The sequence below is a fragment of the Electrona antarctica genome, assembly GCF_951216825.1.
Source record: "Electrona antarctica genome assembly, chromosome: 7".
Taxonomy (NCBI): domain Eukaryota; kingdom Metazoa; phylum Chordata; class Actinopteri; order Myctophiformes; family Myctophidae; genus Electrona; species Electrona antarctica.
In genome coordinates this window covers 15,483,857-15,509,101 of record NC_136812.1, presented here as the reverse complement: position 1 = coordinate 15,509,101, position 25,245 = coordinate 15,483,857, and the positions used below count along the sequence as shown (strand labels likewise).

General features: G+C 41.2%; 2 protein-coding genes across 4 annotated transcripts in view; both read right to left on the bottom strand.

The window, feature by feature from the left end:
* The window catches only part of pfas (phosphoribosylformylglycinamidine synthase), a 31,897-nt gene extending 19,511 nt beyond the window's left edge, over positions 1-12,386 (bottom strand). The window contains exons 1-11 of one of the 2 annotated variants that reach the window (XM_079504932.1): positions 12,243-12,386; positions 9,185-9,333; positions 8,186-8,321; positions 6,194-6,299; positions 5,119-5,317; positions 2,635-2,740; positions 2,375-2,515; positions 1,681-1,805; positions 844-972; positions 551-688; positions 63-191 (exon numbers count right to left, since the gene is read on the bottom strand). In XM_079504932.1, the coding sequence (XP_079361058.1) occupies positions 63-191; positions 551-688; positions 844-972; positions 1,681-1,805; positions 2,375-2,515; positions 2,635-2,740; positions 5,119-5,317; positions 6,194-6,299; positions 8,186-8,321; positions 9,185-9,305 (1,330 nt within the window). In that variant the 5' untranslated portion in view covers positions 9,306-9,333; positions 12,243-12,386. The remainder of the gene's footprint in view (positions 1-62; positions 192-550; positions 689-843; positions 973-1,680; positions 1,806-2,374; positions 2,516-2,634; positions 2,741-5,118; positions 5,318-6,193; positions 6,300-8,185; positions 8,322-9,184; positions 9,334-12,242) is intronic. The other variant, XM_079504933.1, reaches the window with a different exon arrangement.
* Positions 12,387-12,976: 590 nt separating this feature from the next.
* LOC306926493 (importin-13-like) overlaps positions 12,977-25,245 on the bottom strand; it is a 56,620-nt gene continuing 44,351 nt past the window's right edge. Inside the window, exons 14-24 of one of the 2 annotated variants that reach the window (XR_013790395.1) lie at positions 24,466-24,618; positions 24,158-24,238; positions 23,873-24,010; positions 23,647-23,743; positions 20,080-20,132; positions 17,571-17,637; positions 17,368-17,426; positions 16,602-16,691; positions 16,269-16,450; positions 13,748-15,899; positions 12,977-13,665 (exon numbers count right to left, since the gene is read on the bottom strand). Coding sequence is in view for 1 of the 2 variants with exons in the window: in XM_079505804.1 (XP_079361930.1) it covers positions 15,803-15,899; positions 16,269-16,450; positions 16,602-16,691; positions 17,368-17,426; positions 17,571-17,637; positions 20,080-20,132; positions 23,647-23,743; positions 23,873-24,010; positions 24,158-24,238; positions 24,466-24,618 (1,017 nt within the window). In the remaining variant the exon portion in view is untranslated. Of the gene's footprint in view, positions 15,900-16,268; positions 16,451-16,601; positions 16,692-17,367; positions 17,427-17,570; positions 17,638-20,079; positions 20,133-23,646; positions 23,744-23,872; positions 24,011-24,157; positions 24,239-24,465; positions 24,619-25,245 lie in introns of both variants that reach the window. The other variant, XM_079505804.1, reaches the window with a different exon arrangement.

The following is a 25,245-nucleotide window of genomic DNA, read 5'->3' as shown; positions in this document are numbered from 1 at the left end:
ACAAACTAAACTAGTACACCACTTACGATTGATTGAACTTCTTTTGACATGCTTCACTTTACCTGGCTGTGCCTCTTCCTTCTTAACATGTGCGTCTTCAATGGAACCCAGCCCACCGCTGAACATGATTGGTTTAATCCACTCTCGCCTCTCTCCGTTAGCCAATCGCATGCCAAAGGATCGGGCAAAGCCTTGAGTGGAGAGAGGAAAGAAAGTTGATTCATCAGGTTGTTTGTCTGTGTACTATTATATATGCATGTATATGCATGCCATGCATGCAGAAATGTACTGTACGTATGTCACTCTGTCTGCAGGTCTGGACACAATCACTCATTGCACTGTGTCATCCTCCTATTAGAACCACAAGGCCATGAAACCATCTGAGATACAGTTTGGTACCATTTTGTGGCCAACGGTAAAACACACTGAGGTCATCTGCCAATGAGCCACAAAACTCAACTATATGCACACCATTAGGTTGCTCTGGTTTTATATAATGTAACAATTCATACTATAACCTGATTTATCATATGTTGACTATTCCATTTACCTGAGAGGACAGGCTCTCCAAATTTGTTGCCGTAGTCTGATGCTCCATTGCTGGCTTCGATGGCCACCTGCAGAGGAGAGGCGAAGCTGGACGGGTACTCCCAGCCCTCTCCTTCACACTCCCATGGCAGACTGTAGCCTGGCAAGAGAAAGAGATGGGTAAAAGCAGGAAAACTATGTGAACATTGGCTAAATTAAGATTCAAACAAGGTTAGTTCATATACCCCTATTGGCCCAATATTGTCACAGGAAGAGAAGGGAGGCATGGTGTCTTTCGAGTTCCATTATAATAACCTGGTATGTGTAGGTTGCCAAAGCAGTAGCCTGCGGTGCCAGCGATGACATGACCTCCCTGTCCAGCGCTCTGCACGTCTCTGATCCGACCCCCAGTCCCTGTGGTGGCCCCACTGAACGGAGCTACGCCTAGAGGTCATGGGATGAGGGGAAGGAAATGACCACATTGGGGATTCAAAAGGGAAACTTATACAGTACACATTAACCGTGTGTGTGTGTGTGTGTGTGTGTGTGTGTGTGTGTGTGTGTGTGTGTGTGTGTGTGTGTGTGTGTGCGTGCGTGCGTGCGTGCGTACGCATGCGCAGGGCTGTCACGATTACTTTTCCTCATTTAAGTTGTTGATTGTCATACAAATAATTGCGATAACGATGTAATTGCGTTTTTGGCATTGAACATGAATTGCACAGTGAAGATATGACAAATAACTTAAATGTAGAGGGTATGCACATGCATAAAGTGAGTGGCAAATCGAGTAGCAAAGTGAGTTTAACGTTGTTTAATGCAATTTTCTGTTTGGATGTATGAGCTGTCAAGGCCAGAAAGTAGATTTTTGCCACTCAATAGGCGTTCCCGTATACCTTACGGGTATGAGGAATCGGATGTCATGTGCATACCCTCTATACAAATAAATTAATTAAATATTGAATAATTTTATGTACAGCAGAATTAGCTAATATACAAGCCTATAACGCGGCAAGCTTGTAGATCTATTTTTGGAACGTTTAAAAACAATCTATGAAACTTTCTCAACATGGAAACGATGATGACAATTATGCAAAATAATTGCGAGTGTGTGTGTGTGTGTGTGTGTGTGTGTGTGTGTGTGTGTACACTGACCAGTGGGGAAGTTGTGCGTCTCAGCAGTGAAGATGACGTGTCTTAGTGAGTGTCGTGTCTCATAACAGCTAGCCTCGGATGGATCTCGTGGGTAAACGCACTTGACCTCCAACCCTTTGATACCACTTAATACACAAGCATTCAAGATTGAAATATTAAACACAGAGAATAACAGCATCTGTATAAAAAATAAATAATCGCACCGTGTGAAGTGAGGGGCGCTCTTGTCGTCGTACATAATCCAATAAAAAATGTATATACTTCATGAATTAATTTGTCAACTTATGTTATTATCATGATACCATGTTGAAAAAAACTCATCTTTTCACCTTGATCATGTAAGATGACAACTGAATTCATGTGATAGATACACAGTGTGTGTGTACACACACACACACACACACACACACACACACACACACACACACACACACACACACACACACACACACACAGTATATATATATAGAGATTTGCTCGAAAGGAAAAGGAGCTCATCCAAATATGACGTAAATTCTCCTTTCATTGTCAATGGCATTTAATGTTTGTGTTGCCACAAAGGCCAATTTGTTCAGACACATAATTATGATGTAAATTCTCCTATCATTGTCAATGGCAAATGTGACACAAGGACAAAAAGATGTATATAGGAGGGGCTAGCGTCCCCTCAAAAAATAACTGTCGCACATTGTACCTGCTGTTGTCACAGAATTTGATGACGTTGTTTGGGTTGCTATGGTGCTGAGTGTCCATTATGAGGCTGAAAAGCGTCTCCTTCTGCTCCTGTCCATCAATCACCATGCGACCTCGGAAGAACCAGTGGCGGCTGTGTTCACTGGGAAAGGAATGGGACCAAAATAAAATACCTACAGGCCACTGCAAGTCGAGTGCAGGCGACCACCAGGGAATACTTACTACAATAGCTTCCCTGCTAATCCTACTAAAAGGACCCACCTGTTGGACTGAGCCAAGTCAAAGCACTCAACGCTGGTGGGGTTCCTGTTGACTCTCTGGAACAGTGATGTGTAATAGTCCAGATCCCAAGAGTCGAACGCCAGGCCTGCATTAGACACACACCATGTACAAACATTACTTTGTATTTCTACAACGTTAAGTCTAATGCATGATGGTGTCGCATGGCAAAAATAACCAACATGCTGCAACACCTGTGTGACAGGAGTATAAATTAGGCTTTATTAAGGGTGGAGGGATACAACATCCAACATGCCCATTGCACAATATATTTAAAGATAGGAGGATCAGCAGCACTTTGATTTAGAATATAAAAGATAGAACAGCAACTGTTCTTAATGAATAATTGCAATGGCAATCTGCTAAATTCAATGTACTGTAATGCAATTCACACACATTCAAACCAATACACTGAAACATATTTCAGTGTTGTAGAACAAAGCATGGCACATATTCTGCATGCTATCACAGCCTGGAACAGAAACAGCAAAACAACGTGGGAATTTCAGCCATACTCAATCACTTTACAAAGACTGCCAAAACGCAAAAAGCATTGCACTTTGACCTATAGAAAGCACCAGGGCCCATTTGAATACAATTCAACACTTGAATACGGAATCACTTCTTGAAATTATGTAAATACACACTTTGAAAAACAAATGATGAATATTCATTATGTAGGGCAGTAGATAGACCATGGATATTATGAATAGTTATTCATGTTACAAGCTGAGTTGTGCACTCAGCTTGTAACATGTCCAATAGTCCACTAATAATCTGTAGATCTATGATGATTCCTGTGTCTATTAACCCATTTTGACCTGAGATCAGATTCTAAAAATGTCTTCTACATCCTGACAGTTTTCTGAAAAAGCTATGTTTCTATGTCAGTGGTTCTTCGATTTTTCAAAAATAGCTAAAGCATAACATAATGCTAACAGCAAAAGGGGTTCCCGCCCAAAATGGGTTAAGACAAGTGCCCTTGTATTCTTTCAAAATAGCGACGTGGGGTGCCCATCCGATTCCCCCCCCCCCCCTTCCCCCCAAACAAAGTTTTGAATTTTCTTTTGTGTACAGAGGTCTTGGACACACCAAGGGATAATTCCTGGGTCGTCTGGGCACAAATTGGGTTTTAAATATCCAAAATCAGCCAGAATGGTTCATGCATGTTATGGCACTCCTTAGGAGGCTTGGAACATGACTGACTTGGATATTTACAATTACAAATTATCAATGTCAATTGATATAGGTATGTGGCTAGTCTGAATAAACTAGAGCGGTGCCCGTTGGGCACTGGCCTACTTGGAACGATGCAAGTTGGAAATGCATTCCCCACCCAGTTATTAACGGTATGTCTGTGTCCCTTTTATGCCCATATATGGAGTTCTGTGTAATGCATGCCCAAATATAGAGTCTATGCAGATGTCAGAACAGGCCAGCTCCATATATGGAGATCTAGGGGTGATCAGGTGTGAAATAAAATGTAATCTGAATACTACATTTGATCAGGAGACAGAACTCTTTGGACACATGCCATTCAATTTTGAAACACATGCACCCTATTTATCACACACACACACACACACACACACACACACACACACACACACACACACACACACACACACACACACACACACACACACACACACACACACACACACACACACACACACACACACACACACACACACACACACACACACACACACACACACGTGCAAGATAATCAGCAACACCATCCCAATCCTGTGACTTCAGCCAGCAATAGCATAGTAATGTTATGCATCATGTGACTGGTCTGGTCACTGCTCGCCTTTCCCTCCTCAACTCAATGTACTCACTGACAGCAGCAGGACAGGACCATGAAGGAAGAGAAAATCATAAGAAGAAAGACAGGATCGATAGTCAACATGGCCAAGATTATAGGCAGGCAATACAGTAAATAAGAATGAAAATATCTAGGTCTTAACTCTACTTCGTACGAAGTAGAGTTGCATTTGGGAGCAGCAAAGCTGGTGTGGATATTTATTCTTATATACGGTTTGACTTTTATACGTTTATCAGCTTCTCTCTCATCAGTCATTTTAATTAGACATCAAGAAATAGTGTGTTTTTTACCCATTGAGACCTGAGGACCCGATTCTACTAATGTCTTCGAAATCCTGAGTTTTCTGAAAACATATTCTATGTCAGTGGTGCTCAAACTATTGCTCAAACTATTTCATCTCAAGGACCCCCCAGAATGCGCTCATTTTCATGATTTTTCAAAAAATAGCAGATCTGCAAGCTTGTAAAGGTATGAGCTTGTATATCTGCTTGATTTCCACAGCTAAAGTTTTAAATGATGGTTAATGTGGTCAAAAGCTAAGACGACACAGACATGTTCCACTTTCAGGTCTTAATGGCTTATGCAGAAGAAGACACAACTGAAGATCTGTACAGTATATTAGTGCCTTTCGTTACCCAGATCATCATTTGCTGTCTCCAAGGCAACTCGGCCCTTCCCCAGGATGTCCACTTCAAAGACCTCTTGTGGCTTGGATTCCACGGTGAATGAGCTTATGGGACATTGATAGATGCACTCTGTCATACTGTCATACAGGCAATCGATCAGCTTCTCTACGTCTCCATTGAGCTCCTTCAAATTCAATCCGCCCTGTGGCTGAAGGAGACGAGAGGATTTAATCAGAAACACACACTTCATTTCTCAAATACAATTAATCAAGCTGACTTTTGTAAGTTGACTGAAGGCATAGATTTTCAAAAATCGTGTGTATTGGGGGAGTTCAGGTCAATGCATCCAAGTACAGTGCATGCTGGTAGTGGGCACTGCCAAACTGGTGTGAATAATGACTATTAGGGAAGGATTACCAACCTACTGTAAAGCTGGTGGCTGTTGGAAAATGCATATGACAAATGACTACTACTCTATGAATGTTTCCACATGAATGCTGGCTAACCAGCCTGAACCTGAATACAGCTTAAGCCATGGTAACTCCTCCAACTGCAACCAGGATAAAAGGAGAGCGATGACTCATTCTAACATTATTTGTACGGTATTTGTCCTGTGTTGCATTATTAACTCCTTGAACGCCGGTTACCATAGGGGGCCAGTGCCAGTGAAATGCGCGAAATAAGCAGTTCTACTAAAGGTCGTGGACGTGTTCTGGTGATAGATCCATTGATATGGTTAGTGGGAGCTCGAATTAATGTTGTATAAATACCTTAAGTGCCCCGTTTAATGTAAATTTTAGCTCTCACACGACACACTTTTCAGCCGTAAGCCCTTACTTTGAAGAGCCACCAGCTGAGTTGGTGAACCTGACCTACTTTCGCTTTCATCAGAAGCGCTGATATAGTGCTGCGAGGTCATATAAACAGTACTATTAGACGCGTGGGCAGAGGGAAGATGGAAAAGAGTATAGAGAATTTAAGAGAAACACTACAGACATGATCGAAAGAAAGAAACAGGAGGCGAGTGCTTAATATATGGAATTAATAATAACTTCAGTAGTGTGTGCGTGGTGTGTTCTCAGACCTTAATGAGAAGCCTTCGGGAGAGCTCAACTCGTGTAACGTTAGTGAGGCCAGTGCTGTGGCAGATGGACACGGCATTAGTGGACCATGCAGTAGAGAAGTTCAATCTGCAATAGAACACAGCAAAGATCCAAGTCATACGTACTGTATAGTAGGAATTGTCGAGGAAATGTGGAATACCTAAGTTATACATTTAAGGAGATCAAATCACTTCTGTCCCATTATTATCTTTACTGACATTTGACCTGTGACTTGTGGACTGAGGGGGATGGTCTTTTCATTGTCCTACGCCCTGGGGGGGTATAGGAAATATTTATTTATAAGTATTTAAACTGAAGTCTGACTGAGCTGAGTTGAGTCAGTATGGTGTTCCGTTGCAAATGCTTGACGCTGGCTCCGTATTCAAATACAAGATTCCAATACTCTGAAACTCTGAATTGTGTCTGTCTCATTATGTTGTTTAACTGTTATAAGTACTCTCCAAAAGATTCTAGAACAGAATCACATTATGAGGCCATTTGAAAATGGGAAGTAGCAGTAACTTAAAACATTTGTTATTCCAGGCCAGGGTGTCCCACTAGCACGGGTCATCAGTTGGATAACCTAACTTTTTAACTCCATATTTCTTGTTAGCTGCATCTCCTGAGTCTGACTGATTGTCCTATTGGATGTCAGTAGCTAGCTTTCCATTCAATAGAGCTTCACAGAAATGAAAGATCAACTGTTACTCACTGCTTGTTTGCGTACTTTGTGCCTGTCAGACACCCAACATTTTTCTTCACATTAAATATGGATTGTGTAAAAGAAATAACACGCGACCTGTCTTAACACCTAATCATTAATCACGCTGTATGTATGGCAACTAACTGAAGGAACAACTGAAGAGCAGCAGATAGACACATTACACACACAGACTGATGAGACAGAGCATTACAGTAGATAAAGTTAACAGCCTTTGTTACTCCGATTATGTGGCTTTGTGTGCAGTTAGGGTTAGGGAATAGGGAATGGGTGGGTTAGTAATGGGGCGAGTCAGAACAATGTGCTGTTGCAACAACGGGATCTCGGGCTGGGCCGGGCCCAGTGTGTCAATCATTTCACGGGCTTCGGGCCGGGCAAAACCTTTTCGGGCTGGGCCGAGTCGGCTCAAATTATTAGGCCTGATTAAAGCTCCAGTACCTGGGCCAAAAAACCCTGCTCTTTAACCTCTACAATAGGGCGGCCCAGACACATAATATACTGTTGTTAATCTATCCCTGTCATTTATAATCTCTTCATTGAGTCAATGTGTACAGGCAAAGTACAGCCAGACTACTCTATTGTGTTTTTGCTTTTAACTATACAGATTACAATATATATGCTGTTCACAATCCTTACAGCTCTGCATTTACCGGTAGTTACATTTGTACACTCAAAGTTGAATGGACACTGAGATGTTACAGTGTACTGTGTATATCTTCTTGTCTGACTGGGGGGTAAGTACATAAGCTTTAAGCTTCTGCCTATTCCTTTTCGATCGTGTATAAAAAAATTAAAATGTTTTGTAATTGTCTAAACTGAATAGATCGAAATAAACCATTCATTCATTCAATGTATATAGCCACAAATAAAACCATAAGGATGGAGAGCCAAAACAGGAAGGACGACATGGTGCCTCAGCCAGGTAAAACCTTGTACATTCAGGGTTTAAACGTTTAAGCGACACGGCAACATTTCTACAAATTATTCCCATTGATGTACTTACCCCCCAGTCAGACAAGAAGATCTATACCACTTTAACGTCTGAAAGCTGTATCGATCTTCTTGTCTGACTCTTGGTACGTATATCAAAAGGCATATTTGCAGAAATGCTGGCGTGTGTTCCTTTAAACCACTAGGGTGCCCGCCGGTATACTGAATAGAATATTCAGAAACACATCCACAAGTGAAAAAAAAGGAAGCGTCTAGACTTATTTTGTCTGTGCGTGTGTGTGCGCACGCGTGTGTTTGCTACCTGGGTCCAATCTCCACCAGCCTCTCCCCAGCGCTCTCTGTCAGGGATGGTTTGTCAGACAGCGGCTCTGTCTGCATGGGAGGACGGAGGAGCCAGAGGAGGACCTCCCTCTGCTCTGTAGACAGACTCTCACATCCTGCACAGTAGCAGAGAAACAACAGACCCATTAATACACAGCAGAATCCTGCATTTCACCCAAAACATTTAACAGTACACACCCCACGGAGCCTTGAATTGATGGATATGTTTTTGTTTTGTCGCATTTCTAGGCCAATAATTTGCCAATAACTCTTACTCTGTAGGAGACTCTGTAAGAGACTCAAATTATCGACTCCACCGGTCATCAAATTATTGTCTCAGGAATGCGAGAAAGAAATCTCCATGAACTCAAGGCTTCATGGGGTGTGTAATTAATAGAAAATACGTTTTTGGGGTGAACTACTCCTTTAATGTAACAGAGGATGTAAATAATAATAGGATCACAAAGAGATCTCATGTCACGCTCTTATGATTAAATTAATGCATAGGATTTTACTGTTTAGTGCTGGCAGACGATGATTATAATCTGTGTGAATAGCACTGTTTTTAAAACGTGGCTTCCAAAACTAAAACAAAAGCATGACGGCAGTGGCACAATTATACAAATTATATCAGAAAAGAGGTCATGCGGAGATTAAGAAAAGATGGGTTTGGTGAAGAGAAAAGAGTTGTGGGAGAGTCGGGTGGAAACCTCATTATGTCCAAAACTGTTAATTTTCAGGATTAAAATAAAAAAATAGTAAAAGTACAGTAGCAAGCTAAAAACGCTTGTGAATTTTCTTTTTTTATGCTTTTTTGTGACACTGTAGGATGATCAAGTAAGGCATTCATTTACACATATATATGTATATAAATAAACAAACGTGTGTGAAGTCAAAGTATTTATTTACAATGGTGCATTGATCCAGCTCCTTCATGTCAAGTGAAATGTGCCACATACATTGTACGTGAGCTACTCACCAGTCAGCTCTACATTGTAACACTGTTCCGTGGTGATGGACAGCTGGGGGTAGAGCTGAGCTGCCCGCTGTAATGCCCTCCCCCTCACAGGCTCTCTACTGTACAATCTCACCACAGGCATGGCTGACAGAGAGCCGAGACACAGAAAACTATTAGAATAAAAAGTAGGATGGGAGATATGGACAAAATCAAATCACAAGGTTTTTGACCAAATACCTCAATATTATTGTTTTTTTTGAGTGGTGTAAACCACTCCTACGACTGGCTTTGTTAGTTTACGTGTCTGTCTGTCTGTCTGTCTGTCTGTCTGTCTGTCTGTCCGTACCAAAAAATGAGCATGGTTGCTATGGTCACCCAGTTCACACGGGTGTGATTTCATTACGTCAGACATTACGTCAGACCACAGTTGATCAGTCTATATAAGACCTTACACCACTCAGTTCACACGGGTGTGATTTTTTTTTAATAGTAGATCTATCAGCTCACAATGCATCACAATGCAATGCGCTGTGAGCTTGTAGATCGTCTATAGAAAATGTATTTAAAAAGCATAAAAATATAGCACAAGCAATTAAAGCCAGGCATAAACAATACATGTGCCATAAAACAATATTACAATAAATACCCCAAATTCCAGGCGATATCTAGACTCATATCATCATCACAACATCAATATAATATGAACATATTGCCCAGCCTAATTAGCAAGATCTGAGGACCTTCCATGATATTACTTTCCTATTTATTTGCTAACTGAGGCAGGAAGCTTTGGAGAGGGAGTAGAATGAGAAGGGGGTCGTGTGCAGCAGGCAGGTAGACTTCCATTTGCAAAAGCAATTGTCTCTGTCAGGTGGAAACCTCATATGTCGAAAACTGTTACTTTTTAGGATTCAAATTAAAAAGCATCAAAAGTAGCAGATCTACAAGCTCAAAACGTGTCGCTTACTCGCTTTGCAGTTTTGAGCTTTTGAGCGACGCTTGCAGGAACTAGGCCTAGGGCGTTAATTTACACAAAAAAACCACAAAAAGTTAAATTATGGCAACACACGGTTTCTGCCCGATAGCAACAAATTCTAATTTCTTACACAACTAAACATAATAGAACTTTCTGAATTTGGCCTTGATTTGGTAACAACGTGATGATGGATTTAAAGTGACGCTGTAAACCAATACTTTGTTTACCGGTGTCAGCTCTATACTTGGTCCGCTCTTTTTACCCTGTCTACACTAAATAGCTTTGCCAAAAATAGACGATCTACAAGCTCACGTAGATTTGCCATTACTGGCGATTACGGACTCAAATGGTTAACACCCGTCTGTCTGACTAAACAAACAGCAGCCCATTCAGGCTAAAGTAAATCAGTGGACAAACTGGCCAGTGGCCACATATCGGTAGTCTATTGTTGTGTTGATAAACAATGAATAATTGATCTCAGAAATGGTCCCTATGGTGCTAGCTTCCAATCCAGGTTGAGTGCAATCATATAGCAAGCATTCATCACATTGTGTAAAAGCCTGGGGTTATATCTAGGTTTATTAGGACAGATCTATACAAATTGCAACAGACACACTTGTGGAGTCAGTGTGTGTGTGTGTGTGTGTGTGTGTGTGTGTGTGTGTGTGTGTGTGTGTGTGTGTCTCGCCTCAAAGAGATCTCGGCAGTTGACCTTCAGACCACAAAGTGGTAAACTAGAAATGATGTGTAGATGATGGATGCATACTAGAAACACCAGGCATCTAAGAAAGTAAAGTTACTTTCATAATGAGTGGTATGGATTTGGGTTTACACCAAATAAAATTCAGTATGCACCTTTATTCATCCAGTATAGTGTTATAAAGTAGGTGTTTATGGTGTAATGTGCAAAAATGCAAATACATTTCAAAAATACATCCCTAATGTTTCACATACGGTATTTAAATTACACAAAAATGTTAATGAACAAAATAATTGTCTGTTCATACGATTTTCAAAATAGCGTTTGTTACATTGGCCGATATACCAGTTACCAGTATGTACAAAATGTACAAGTGTAGCAACTTTATTTCTTACCTATTTACTATATTAATTTTGTCTATGGCATAGAGTAGAAGACTTCATACTATATAGTAGTTCATTCTATTGCCTCCATAGCCAGAGGGACATGGGTCATCCTGATTGTGTGCATGTTGCCTCACAAGGCACACATTCCGCATGGTCAATTATAGCTATCAGCAGATTTTTGTTATTGGTTAACAACACACATAATGCAGACACTCAACTCAATGGGCTAGCTTGGCTTTGAAGACCAATGCTTGGCATCAGTGTTGCCAAGTCTGCTTATTATAAGCACCATTGGGCTTGTTTTTTCTGTAAAGTACCTTGTAATTTTTATTAGTTTGTTTATTTATTTATTTTGAGCTTGTTTCTTAAGTGTAGTTGATTATTTGGGCTTGCTCTTTGATGTTTTAAACCATTGGTTCTCAAATATTTTTATGTCAAGGATGTCCAAATTAATATGCATGTCTGCGACTCTGCAGAGTGCGGACCGCCAGCCTGGGATCCCAATCAAAATTGGTGTAAGGTGTTACATTTATTTATTTTGAAAATATAAATCTACAAGCTCACAGCTGAGCTTGTAGATCTGGCTATTAATAAATAGTTGATCAATGATACTACGGCAAAGTGAATTTCACTGAATTCACTCACAAAATCTGGCAACACTGCTTAGCATCTGACATAGCAGCCTAATGTCTACAGTCTTACAGACCGACATGAAATTAACTATCTGGAGCAACGAACGTACTTTGTTCTTACATTGATTTATAGAATCAGCTATGTTTTAGAATAGATACAGTACATGTTGCGGCTAATATGGCTGACTGTTGCTACCGTGGCGATTTGTTGACAACAGTTCACACGTTGTTTTTGTCTCTGATGATGCAAAGTTGGCTACAATGTAAAACTTTAGCAATATAGCGAGCTAGTATCTGACGTGGTAACGGTTTTAAAAGTATCTTCAGATAATCAGATTATAAATGCGGCAACATGTTGCCTGTAGAAATGCTGAAAACAACTCACCCAGTTTACAGAAGTGAAGTTTTGAATGGACTTTATGGTTTGCAGGGAGTGCTTCTCTAGGTTCTCTAAGTTCTCTCTGTTTAGACCTCAGTGGACCCACGTGTGTGCGTGTGAGCACAAGGATGGAGGATGCGCATGCGTGTGCACCTCCCTCCCTCCGTCAGTGATGGAGATTTTGGAAAAGTAAAATATAGAAATACTCTGACAGTCTGACTGTTAGTTACAAGTAAAAGTCCAGAATTCAACTTGAAAGTACAAAGTATTGGTATCAAAATGTACCTAAAGTACAAAAAGTAGGAAAGTACCCATTATGCAGAATGTTCCATTTCACAAGTTTTCAAATATGAAATGTATATTAAAAAGAAATCATTTGAAAATATCTGCTCTACAAGATCATAATGTGTCACATTCTAGATCAGCTATTTTCAAATGGCCAAATGTATATATATTATATAGGGCTTAAGTGGTAAAGGTTTTGAAATAATTAAATATACAAAGTAACTACTAAAGTGTTCAAATAATTGTAGTGGAGTGCAAGTATATATTGGTGACGCAGCTTGACTGATGGGCTGCCATCGTGCAGCCTCTAGCCTCTATTTTCACGAGAAAAACTGCACTTTTATTTTTTCCAAAATGAGTTAAAAGCATGTTGAATGTGTTGAGCATGTTGTATAAACATCCGTTTTAGTTGACCTAATCAACTGAATGGAATAATCAACTCCCACACAAATAGCTGCAGTCTTAGATATATTTAATAAATTAAAGCAAGGTACAAAAAAGGAAACAATATACATTTTGTATCTCCCTCCCCTCAACATCCTCTTCTCAAGAGTGACATAACATTTTCCCAGTTTTCATAAGACTGCCCATATAGTCAAACCTATAGGATCAATTTTATGAACCTTTTCCAACAATTATATCGATTAAAATCCAGACAAAACAGAGGACAGCCAATTCTAGAGCTGCATGTATGTTGTCTCGAGTAGTTTCAACATAAAACAAATCCATCCTACAGTGTTACAACACTCTGTGAATTTCTCTAACACCCTGCAACCCCCAGCCCCACAAAACACATACATGCTACATGTCTGCAGGTACCTTGGATCTGATGCCAGAAGGGTTAGACTGAGATAGCAGTCAGAGACCAGACCACAATGCACATTATTGAGGCAAAATGTTCACCACACGTCTGCTGGTATAGTAGTACAGTAAGTACACGCCACGGTATAGCTGTAACTAAGCTGCTGCAGTCACATCAATGTTATCGACAGGTTTCTACAATACGGAGGGTTTCAGACCGCTTTGCTTTGGTTCCTGTTCCAACGTTTCTTTCTATTTACATACTGTTGTTGTTGTTGTTGCTTTCACATTACGATCTAATCCTTCCTGGCCCTCTCCTCTCCACGGCGGCCACAAAGACGATCTAATCCTTCCTGGCCCTCTCCGAGGCGGCCACAAAGACTGATCTAATCCTTCCTGGCCCTCTCCAAGGCGGCCACAAAGACCAGTGAAAGGGATTCAGGTAGCTTGTTCACGAGCGTCTGTTAAGAGCAGTAAGGTGTGCAGTTTGACATGTCGTAATTATGGCTAGATTAGTCTAGTCACTGGTGGTCATTGGTTACTGGTCAGTCATTCCAAATGACAGGGAAACTTTATGGGCGACAAGGTATGTGTGAATGCTAGTGATATACTGGGCATGCCAGGTCAGTCCTCTTTAACAAAACGAGGAGTCTATGAAGAGTGGTGAAATTGAAATGGATGGGGCGGCCCTCCTTTTACAAATACAGGAGGAAGTGATGCACGTTAAGGTCCAATATAAGTGCACTGACTGAACAAGTGGAAAACAATACATTTGTGCGCACAAATCCACTCATACATGTACAGACAGACACACACACACACACACACACACACACACACACACACACACACACACACACACACACACACACACACACACACACACACACACACACACACACACACACACACACACACACGAGAAGTGTTTGTTAATATGCACTCCATCAACTCAATTAATAATCTTCTATTATTACAGTGACTATACAGTCCAAAGTCATGACTATTTAATTCCTCTGATCACTCAATTCCCTTCTTTCCCTCTCCCTGCCTTCTCACTTCAACACCACCTCCCAAAGCAGCACCGTTTTCCCCAAGGGACCAATACATGAAGTCCACATTCTACATCCAGGCTACAGCAGTGGTTCTCAAACGTTTTTGGCTCAGGTCACCGTTCTAAATTACATTTTTTTTCATCCAAGGCACCCCTGAATTTCATTGTTACTTTATAGAACCTTTATGTCGTATTACGGTATGTAAATATGTAAAATATTTCCCCCTAAGATACAGTATGTGTCACAAGTTTCCATTACGGCAGATGGAAAATAACTTCATACTTGACATTTAACCACTTGAACCCCAGCATCCCCATTCTGGTGGGGAACATACAGAAATAGCAGACCTACAAGCTCACAACGCATTGCGTTGTGAGCTTGTAGATCGGCTATTTTTGCGAGGTTTGGTGGTTCCGGCTAGTATAGAGAGTTTAAGTGGTTAAACTGAAGTGATATTCACATATTCCATACAAGTATATTCTGCAGCAACCCTGGACTTGGCATCACGACACCCACTTTGAGAACCACTGGACTCCAGTAGGACTGTGTGGCATGTGCATGAGGTACTGGCCCATAGATATAAAGGCTGGGAAGGAGAGAGCAGACAGACTGCCTGCCTAGTGATGAAGTGGTCTTCATATTATGTTCACTTGTAGACAGCTGCCCCTCAAAAGGCAAATCTAAAAATAATAAAATAAAACAACAAGTTCACATGACATAATTTGGCAAATGCAAGGAGCAATGGGGGGGCAGGATATGGTGTATATGGTATGTATAGATGTTTGTGTCTGCAGAGTACCCTCCTGTCATTCATCCTTTCTTCACATTAGCAGCTGCAGGAACGACACAACCCCATGTTTCTATATATGCATACATATACAGTACATATATATTTCATCTGAATAAATAAGAGATCAACTAGCTATGTACGGTACGAAAACCCATTTCAGAAGAATGCTAAACACCAGTTAACAGCCATATAGCCACAGAAGATCTAGGCAGAACGAGAGATAGGGGGGGGGGGGGGGGGGGGTGACGAGGCATGAACAGAGAGCATGCTGGGAGTTCTGCTCGGCGCTCTTCAACACACTCAAAATGAATACTCAAAAGTAAGAGATGGAGGGAGAAACAGAAAATGGGAAGAAAGAAAGAAAGAAAGAAAGACGAAGAATGTAAAGTAAGCAGAGCCAGAGCATAGAGAGCAGCCTCCCTAAATCCACTGTGGAGTTGATAGCACTCTTCATCCGTTCATCCAATGGCAGGCTTGTACTGGAATGGTTCCATCTCTAGTCTTGTGGCGAGGGGGCAGCTACTGTATTGTTACAATCGTGAAATGAAATGTTCACTGTTGGGGTTTGTGGGGCATCCAGCTGTTTCGCACTGAGAGCAGAGGTCACGGTTAGGTCAAAGTTCAAGGGTCAGGTTTCAGTATTCCGCTGCGTACTCTGTGCCGTGGAGCCCTCTGCACACAAGAGTAAACTCCTTTACTATGTCCTTCACTCTCCGTTTATTTACTCGCTCTCTGCGGGATGTAGAAGAGATGGAGACAGAGGAAATATGTCACATAGAAATGATTTGACAGGCCTGCAGCTATGAACATGCGGTTGGCCAACTGAAATGAACTAATTAGCTACCAACCCTGTCATCAAGTGTAAACATCATACTAAATTAAATAAATCAAGTGTAACAGGTTAAAGTCTGATGTTTACTTAGTTACACACAGATGTCGCTAGAGTACAAGACGCGCCACTCTGCGATCCGCTGTGAGCTTGTGGACTGGCTATTTTCAGTGTGTGATGCACGCGAACACCCAAGTATAACTCAGGCTTAATATAGATACGACCCACGCACCTCCCACAAGTTGCCACAACGACTGTGCCGCGTGCACTACCTTAGTATCTGCTGTGAGAAGGTGTCTTTCTGTTCAGTGGTCAAACGTGCGGAGGGGAACCCTGGAGGCTGCAGTGCCTCCTTTAGCCACACGGAGAGCAGGGCAAAGCAGTGCTTGTTCATGCTGAAGAGCACCTCTGCAAACTGGTCCATCAGACTCCTGGAGGCTCCTCCCCCAATCCCCTGGAGAGGGAAGAGAGTGAGGCGGACATTTTACATCAGGGACGTGATAATTAGAGGGGAAGAATGGGGACAAGTGCACGGGAGGTATAAATAAAAGTGTCGGTATAGATAAGTAGTGCCATGATGTGAGTTAGAACCCTCTGCCTTTCACCTCTAGCATGGCCTGCACCAACAGCTTGCCGTCTTCCTGCACCACCCTGGCCACTGGGGGCACATCTGAGCAGCGGGGCAGCAACTCCGTCTAAGGGACGACGCAAAGGGTACAATCAGCATACAGCAGTCTAAGGATTATATAGTACAGTGGTTCTTCTCAGTTAGAGAATGTAGAAGAAATGTTATTTTGATCACAATTAGAGTATGTAGAATTGTTATTTTGATCAATGTTTGCCTGTTATCTCTCCTATATGGTACATCAATATAGCATGGAATTTTGCAATTTTACGAAGAAAAAAGAAGAGGGGTTTAATTACTTTCCATTCAATTTCGCTACACTTTGTCTATGGATATAAATGTGTATTCTCTGTGTTCATGTCAAGGTACTACTGGTTTGTCCATACTGTATGTGTTCAAATATAATGTCTTTACTTCTTTGTTAAATAGTTACTGTATCGATTTTAAATCATTGAATCGTATCGTGTTTTATTGTATTTGTATTATTTATGTATTGTCCTGAATGTATGTATTGACCTCAGCAAAACAATTGTCCCTTGTGGAAAATAAAGACATCTAATCTAATTGCCATGAATGAACCAATATCGTCCATGTACATCAACTATGTATCGTGATACATATCGCATCATTGTTAAAATGTATCATATTACACCTCTATTAATTATACTATATCAACTATAAATACTGGCATAGGAGGTGTCATTTTGCCATGTGTGATGTGATAGAAAGATAGTGTGTATGCTCACAAAAAACAAGCACGTGGACTTCACTGTCGGCGCCTCAGGAAATTTGAGTGACAGGATTCCTAGAAACGGGACATGGTGGGCAGCAATCAGTAGACATTATTCCAAATATTTTTCAACTTGAGCTGCAATTAGGATGAGGTGCTGGTTTTATAGGCATGGGAGAAACACAACACATATCGATTCAGTGCGAGTATAAAACTTACCGCAGTGGAACACTGCTTTCACGTCTAGATTCTCAGACAAGAACAAATCAGGCTTCCTTTTGAGAGCCTAGAGGGCAGACAAAAACATGGAACAAAGTATGTTGTTGTTGCCCAAACCCAGGGGTGCTCCTTGCTCCCCCAAACAAAAATGCAACTCATATCTTCCTTCACAACACTGTTTTCCACCAAACCCGATAAGCCTGGTAACCAGATCTGAAGACAATAAGGAGACTGAGAGCAGATCTGCGTACCAGGCTGCTCTACTCTCTCTTAAGACAATAGATACTATATCCAAACTCATATACAGAGATCCTCCATTGCAGAGCTCAGCGGGTATAACAAACAAACTGCAAAAAATCAAACATTCAAAATCATTGGAAACTTAAGTCAAACTAAAGGTAATGATGGTTTTGTTTTGAAAAATCTATATTTTGTACTTTCTTTCTGACTCTTGGTTGTCTGGATTGAATATGCAACAGAAGTCTGTAAGTAATTAACATGTGCAGATAAAGAGAAATAACAACTCATCTCATAATAATGAACTCATTCAGCATGGAGTGGAAAGAGGGAGAGAGGGGAGAGGGAGAGAGATGAAGGTCAGATCTATCCAAAGATAGAAAACAAAAGGAGGAACAATGAAGAAGGGAGACAAAAATATAAAACATAAAACGGCCAATTCGTCTTAATTGATTAATATTAGTTGAATATTAATTAATTTGGGCTTTGATTGGCTCTGGGCTGGAATGATTTCCGAGGAGGCCTGGGCTCTGAGGTTCTAACCAGTCACCTGGATTTTGCTCATCAATCAGAAGATGTACCCCCTACTATAGCTGTGTGATGTTCAAAGTCCTCATAAAAACAATGTACATATTACGTTTTCTGTATTTCTATATTATGCAGCCCTACCTTCTATTTATTTAAGTTCCTGACAGGCTAGCATCAATTTAAACAATTTAATCATGGCTCCAAGTAAACATTTCTCAAATGTGCTATCTAAGATATTTAAGAACGGAATCTATAAACTTAATTGACAACGTCACCGTAGATTTTTGTTGTGATTTCTGTGTTCATTCCATACTGAGCAGCACTATAACTATAAATAATAATATGGTTTTAAAAATAATTCTAACCACCATCAAAACTAGAACGGCAACCGTGATGAGTTGTAGATGGTGCTTGGTGTGGACAGCACTTCATCTCTCTGCACCATTAGGCACTTTTTAAGTGAAACTCTAAATGTAGCTTTGGATACAATCATTTGACCCTGACCTTGGGGTACCGGGTAGCCCGGCCAGTTACACCGCACACAGACCATGAGACCATAAGCACAGGACCCGGGGGATTTGAATCCGACCCCGCTTCTTGTCTCCTACAGTATGTCTCTCCACTCTTGGTTTCCTGTCTCTCTACACTGACCTACAGTAACTGAAACGGCATACGAATTACGAGAATCACACTTGTGTGAAGTGAGGGGCGCCCAGTGTGGCTGCCACATGACTTCACAGGGTGAATGCTAATTGTTGGGCCCAAGTGTGGCTGCCAAATGACGTCACGGGAGGGCATGCTGATTTATTTTTGTTTTGTTTTGGGGGGGTAGGGGGGGATTGCTGATTTTTGGCTAATACTATTTAAATGGAAGGAAAAATTACCACCAACTTTTAAATCTTGGGTTAATGATGTTTTACATCATTTGACGTTGGAGAAGATTCGCTACTCCACAAGGGGGTTCGCTGGTGATTTAAAATTTTACACCATTTGGCAACCTTTTTTAACACATGTTGAGAGGATGAACGCGGCTGACATCAACAATCCTTAACTCATTACACTGACCCTACTGTAATTGTTTTTTATTTTATTTTATATTTTATTTTTGCTATTGTTATTATTATTATTATTTGTTTGCATATTGTGTCTAATATATGATTGATTTCTTCTATTTTTGAATATGTATATGTATATTTGTATGTGCCTTTTATTTCATTGTTAATGGTACAAGATACTCTGGGGGGGAGGGGGGGGGGTAAAAAGTTCAAGAAAAATTTGTATGCTATTTTTGACTCATGTGACTTGAAAATTAATTAAGAAACTTTGATCAAAAAAATAAAAAATAAAATAAATTATCTTGGGTAAACAATATCTCACCAACTGTTGGTTTAGGCTAAAGATATATATAAATACCAATTTGTGGGTAAACGAAAATCCCTAACGAACCTAGTATGATCCCAATGACCCAATATTAGTTAAATCCACAATTTGAACATGCACGTTAAGGTGACTTGGTTAGAATGAAGAGCGTTTGAGGAGAGACTTGGTCTCTAGTTCAAACATTTCCCTTGAGGCTTCATTCCACAGCCTTGCCTACATGACGGGCCACCCTCGGACCCGGTAACAAAAGGACAGCGGTAGAGAGAGGTAGAAAAAAGAGAAATTGAGAGAGAAAGAGAGAGGGAGAGAGATGAAATAGAGAAGAGAAACCCAAAGTGGATGAAATAAGAAACCAAAAACACACCTGAGCTTGGAGTTGCATAAATGAATCAACAATATCAGGATGATCCCTGGGTCCTAAAATATAATAAAGATGAAACTTAAGAAATCATAAGAATATAAGAATAAGATACAAACAGCAACTGAATAGATTCAACAGTCATGTAGAAATAAGGGAACAAAAAATATCTCATTGAAATAATTCCACACGTGAGTAAGGGAACAAATAGGAGAAGAGGGGTGGGGGTGGGTGGGGTGGGGGGCATATGAAGCTTGGCAGAGTCTCGAGAAAAAAAAAACAGAGAACAAACAGAAAACAGGCAGAGGACGAAGACATGGGTCATTTTGATTAAAATAAAAATAATTAACGAGAGGAGAAAAATAAAAACCTAAAAAAAATAAAAAATAAAAGTGGGTTTGGAGTGGGAACCCAGGAGGCACCTCTGTTACTGCGACAGTTTGGTAGAAAGATAGGGGTATTAATACCCAAATAATTCCCATTACCCCCAGAATCACATATCCCCCCCACACCCCCTCCATACACACAGTTCCTATCTCAGATGTAAAATCAAGTGCCTCAAGGGAAATATGGTTACAGTGAAGGGTCAGTTCTGAACCACTTAATCAAACCCCCTTCTCTCTGTCCCAGTGTGAGGAAGACCAACCTTGTACACACAACCCTCCCTTACTGGACACAGACTACAAGACAGATTAAACATCAAACAGATGATGAGGAATGCACACTTACAGTAAACAACATTTAAAGTTGCTATAAGCAATAATATGTCGACATTTTAATGACTTTGTTCTTTTGTTTTTTTTTGGTATTCAGACAGCAAGCAATGAGTTAAACACTCCCAAAAAGAATGTAGTCTCTGTGACACATCTAGGGGCCACAATCTGCATTCAAAGATGTTCCTAGAAGCTTTGAAAAAACCCGGTCGAAATGACTAAATAGACAGGCAAATCGACCAATGACAAAGCTTCTAGGAAAATCTTTGAATGATCAGATTGTGGCCCCTAGATGTGTCACAGAGACTAATCTTTATGTGGGAGCGTTTTACCCATTGCTGGCTGTCTGAATACCAACAAATAAATAAAAATACCATTACAATGTTGGCATATTATTGCTTATAGCAGCTTTAAACCAAAGATTCCTCCTGTGGAAACCACTGGCACTTTTCCTTTGCAATGAAGAAGCCACATTAGAAGATGAGCAGTGCATTCAGAATAACAATGAACAAACTTGCAGTATCTGCCCAGCTTTATTTGTTCCCAAAAGCCACATGGGATCCCTGCACATTGTCCCTTCTTCCACACACGGCTCCATTTTAAAAAGGTGAACAATGAAACTTTTGGATAGCATTTCCTTTTTTAAACAAAAGTGTGCTACGGAGCAAAGTCAGGTCCAACAGAGTTAGTTGTGTGTCACATTCTGTATTACCCAGCATACGCAGCGCCGCACAAGGGATGACATAGAACACAAATTTAGGAACAGCCAGCCTATGCAACCATCTCTGGGCATTCCAGCAAGTACACATTGACAACGTTTAGGATTTCTAAGAGACGTACTGTAGCGAAGCCAATGATGGATGCATGATTGCCTGGGAGTCCGTTTACCTGAGATACAGTGAATCTATCCTGTTAAATCAATCAAGGGGTGGGGCAGCACCACAGGCCAAGGGGCCTGAACGGAAATCCGTCCATAAACATTACTTCAACATTTATTGGGGTTCAAGCACATGCAGTGCTCAATTAACCACACTTTTGTACACAAAGCATGTTTGTCTATTAAGAAAGTTCCATTGTTCCCCTTTAACCCATACACACCAGGAAAGCATTAAAAACACAGGGCTTATTCAGAGGATTGCAACGGAGTGGCCGACTCTGGTCCCAACACAGCACCGTCTGGACTGTGGCAACTGAAAAAAAGCTACTGGTTACAGCGATACTGTACTACTTAAATTTTAAACCATTTAAAGGAGGGGGAGTAGATGAGGGAGACGACAAAAAGGGGAGAGGAGCAGGCCTAGAGTTCTCTAGAACACTGGTTCCCCAAAACTAGGACCCATCTGTGGGTCGTGGACACATTTTTATGGGTCCCTTTATGTTTTTAATTATTATAATTTTTCAAAATCATTATAATAATTATAATATTTTTTGAAATGTTTCGTGAATTAAAAAACAATTCAATGATTGTCAGTAATTTCATGAAGAAATAAAAGAAAAATCTAAGAAATTCCATAAATTAGAAAACAAATGTTTAAGTAGTGGTGAAAATAGCCGATGTACAAGCTCGCGACGCATTGTGAGCTTTTAGATATTATATTTTCACTATTTTGGGCCCCGGGCAAACGTCTAATTTATTTTCTGGGGTCTTGAGCCAAAACGTTTGGGAACCACTGCTCTAGAGCATATAGGTAGGATTACACTTTGTTCATGCTGAATGTAATATCACTGGCCTGGGGGGCACTTCACCCATTTAGGCCTGACGTCGAAAAAAAAAAAAAAAGTCTTCTGAAAGAATATATATTCAAATATTTGTGCCGCATTTTCACGATTTTTCAAAAATAGCAGACCTACAAGTTCATAGCGCGCCACTCGGTGGCGCGCTATGAACTTGTAGATCTGCTATTTTTCAATAGCTAAAGCATAACATAATGCTAACACCAAAAAGGGGTTCCCGCCCAAAATGGGCTAAAGCCATGGAACGTCTTCTGATTGGCCCTTGTAAACATTGTAAGAAATGTGTCTGCGACGCACTGTAAAATCAAAGTGTTTTTGATAGAGATATCTTCATCTTGTATAATGCCATCAGTCAAACATCAATGGAAATACACATTGTGTTTGTTATGTTAATAATCTCTCTAATCACTGAACTGTGCAGAAGTAATGGAAAATGGAAGCAATTTGCATTTTACTCACTTCAGCAAATCAATGTCATAAAGACCAGCCTGCACTTCCATCTCACTCAGAAAAATGAGTAATGTAATACCTGCAAACATTGAAGGGCTGACTGTGTTAACAAATGCAGCTTGTCCGCTTGTCAATGTCAAACGTAACCCCGGCTATGAGCTATTTAAATATCCCCTGGTTTTGTTTTGTAGAAACAGAACGTCAATCTCATGTGGACCGCAGCAGACACGCACAGTGAGAAGTCCTAGGGGAACGCAGGCAGCGACAGCTCCAGAACATTGTGACTGGGGGTGCTATGGGGGGGGGGGGGGGGGGCTGGCTATTTAGAGGGGGGGCTAATGAATCTTGGTTTACATAGAAGTCAGTCAATTGGGCTTGTTTTGAGGGGGGGGCTTAGGGGGGGCTAAGCCTCCACCAGAGGGGGCTAAAGCCGCCCCTTGCCGTACCTGACAGCAGGAGGAACTTGCTCGTGTTTTCTCCTCCCCACACCCCGCTGCTACATTTGACATAACTTCCTCCCAAGAGAGAGAGAGAGAAACATCTGGCAATATAATATAAACAAAAAATAAATACACCACCACCACCAAAAAAGGAAACTGAAGTTGTCACATATCTACAAGTAGCCCGAAACCTTTCCCACACTGTTCACAGCCCTCTCCCCTGCTGGATCCCATACCTTGCTGGAAGATGGAGAGTGTAATCGAGGTAACCAGCTCAAACAGAGCCTTGATGGGTGGGAAGTGAGCTGTCTCGCTGGCAAAGATATGCACCATCTGAAACGTCAAGACTGTCAATCAAAACATTGTCACAGCTTGTAGTCCTAACCCTATAGTCTACATGTTTTTTGCGTTGTGTGTGGTGTGTGTGTGTGTGTGTGTGTGTGTGTGTGTGTGTGTGTGTACCTGTCGTGTGAGGTCCAGAGACGAGGCCTGTGGTATAGTGCTGTACATCTGTCCCAGCATCTCACTCAGCTGAGTCAGCATGGGAGCAAAGTCGTGTAGCAGAGTCTTCACAGACTTCTCAAAGATGGCACACACCGCCTTGAGGGACAAGCAGACATATGCAGTACTATAGTAGTAGTGAAAGGTCATAATATTCCATTAGAAACACACTGACTGGAGCACAGACAGGCCTTGAATGAATGAAAGAGAGAATGAGTGAGGTGTGTTTGTGCGTGTAAAACTTACCTCTACCACCTGTGAGTCATTGAGCCATTTGCTGAGCACGGTCTGTATGAGAGCGAACACCTGCTGCAACACCACCACCACCTGACAAGGGAATGTGCACGCACGCACGCACGCACGCACGCACACGCACACGCACACGCACACGCGCACACACACACACACACACACACACACACACACACACACACACACACACACACACATTAAGGAAACACGTTGTTGGCAATAACACTGGTGCCTCGTAATTCTAATGATGACGATGATTGTGATTGTTAAGGGTGATCAAGGTGCTGGTTTGTCTGACTGACCGGGTTTGGTCCGGGTGGGGGCGGTGTTGTTTTAACAGGCGGTGCGGAGCCCTCCCCAGATTCGTCCTCCTGCTTGCTGATGTCAAGCGTTGTGAACAGATTGGACAGCAGGCCCAGGATGTGGATGATTGCTAGCTTATTGGACGGATTAGGCTGAAGGGAGACGAGAGGAGAAGGAAATGAACACACAAGATGGAATGGATATTTAGTGATGGCTTGAATTGAAACCATGATTTGCTACCCCTGCATTCGCCACATTAGTGTGTGTCATGTGCTTGTAATCTGGTGATAAAAATGATACAATGATACCAAACATGAGTTTAGCCTGCTGTAGGATAATACTAAACCTACAATTGTGTAATGAAAAGGGGTACCATAATTCATTAGACATAAGAAGAATGAACAACTTAGGCCCCCTTTTTTATTTTTAGTGGATATAACAGAAGTAATCCAAGAAGTGGCAGAAGTAAGGTATGATGTTAAAAAAGAGATATGAGACGGCAGAGTTCTCAGAAGGACAGCCACACCTCCTGGCATCATGTCAAAAGTGTCCATGAATAAGAAATTCCCCTAACTCAGTGGTTCTCAAACATTTTCCTGTCAAGGACCCCCAAATTAATATGCATGTAAATCTCTGAAAATATGTTGTGCCGTTAAGTGAAAGTTATTCCAAATGTAATGCAATTTTGCAAGATGTTTAAAAAACAGTGGATCTACACAAGCTCACGTGTCGCAAGGCGGTGTTAACTTAGCCTACAAATTGCTTGTAGGCTATTTTCG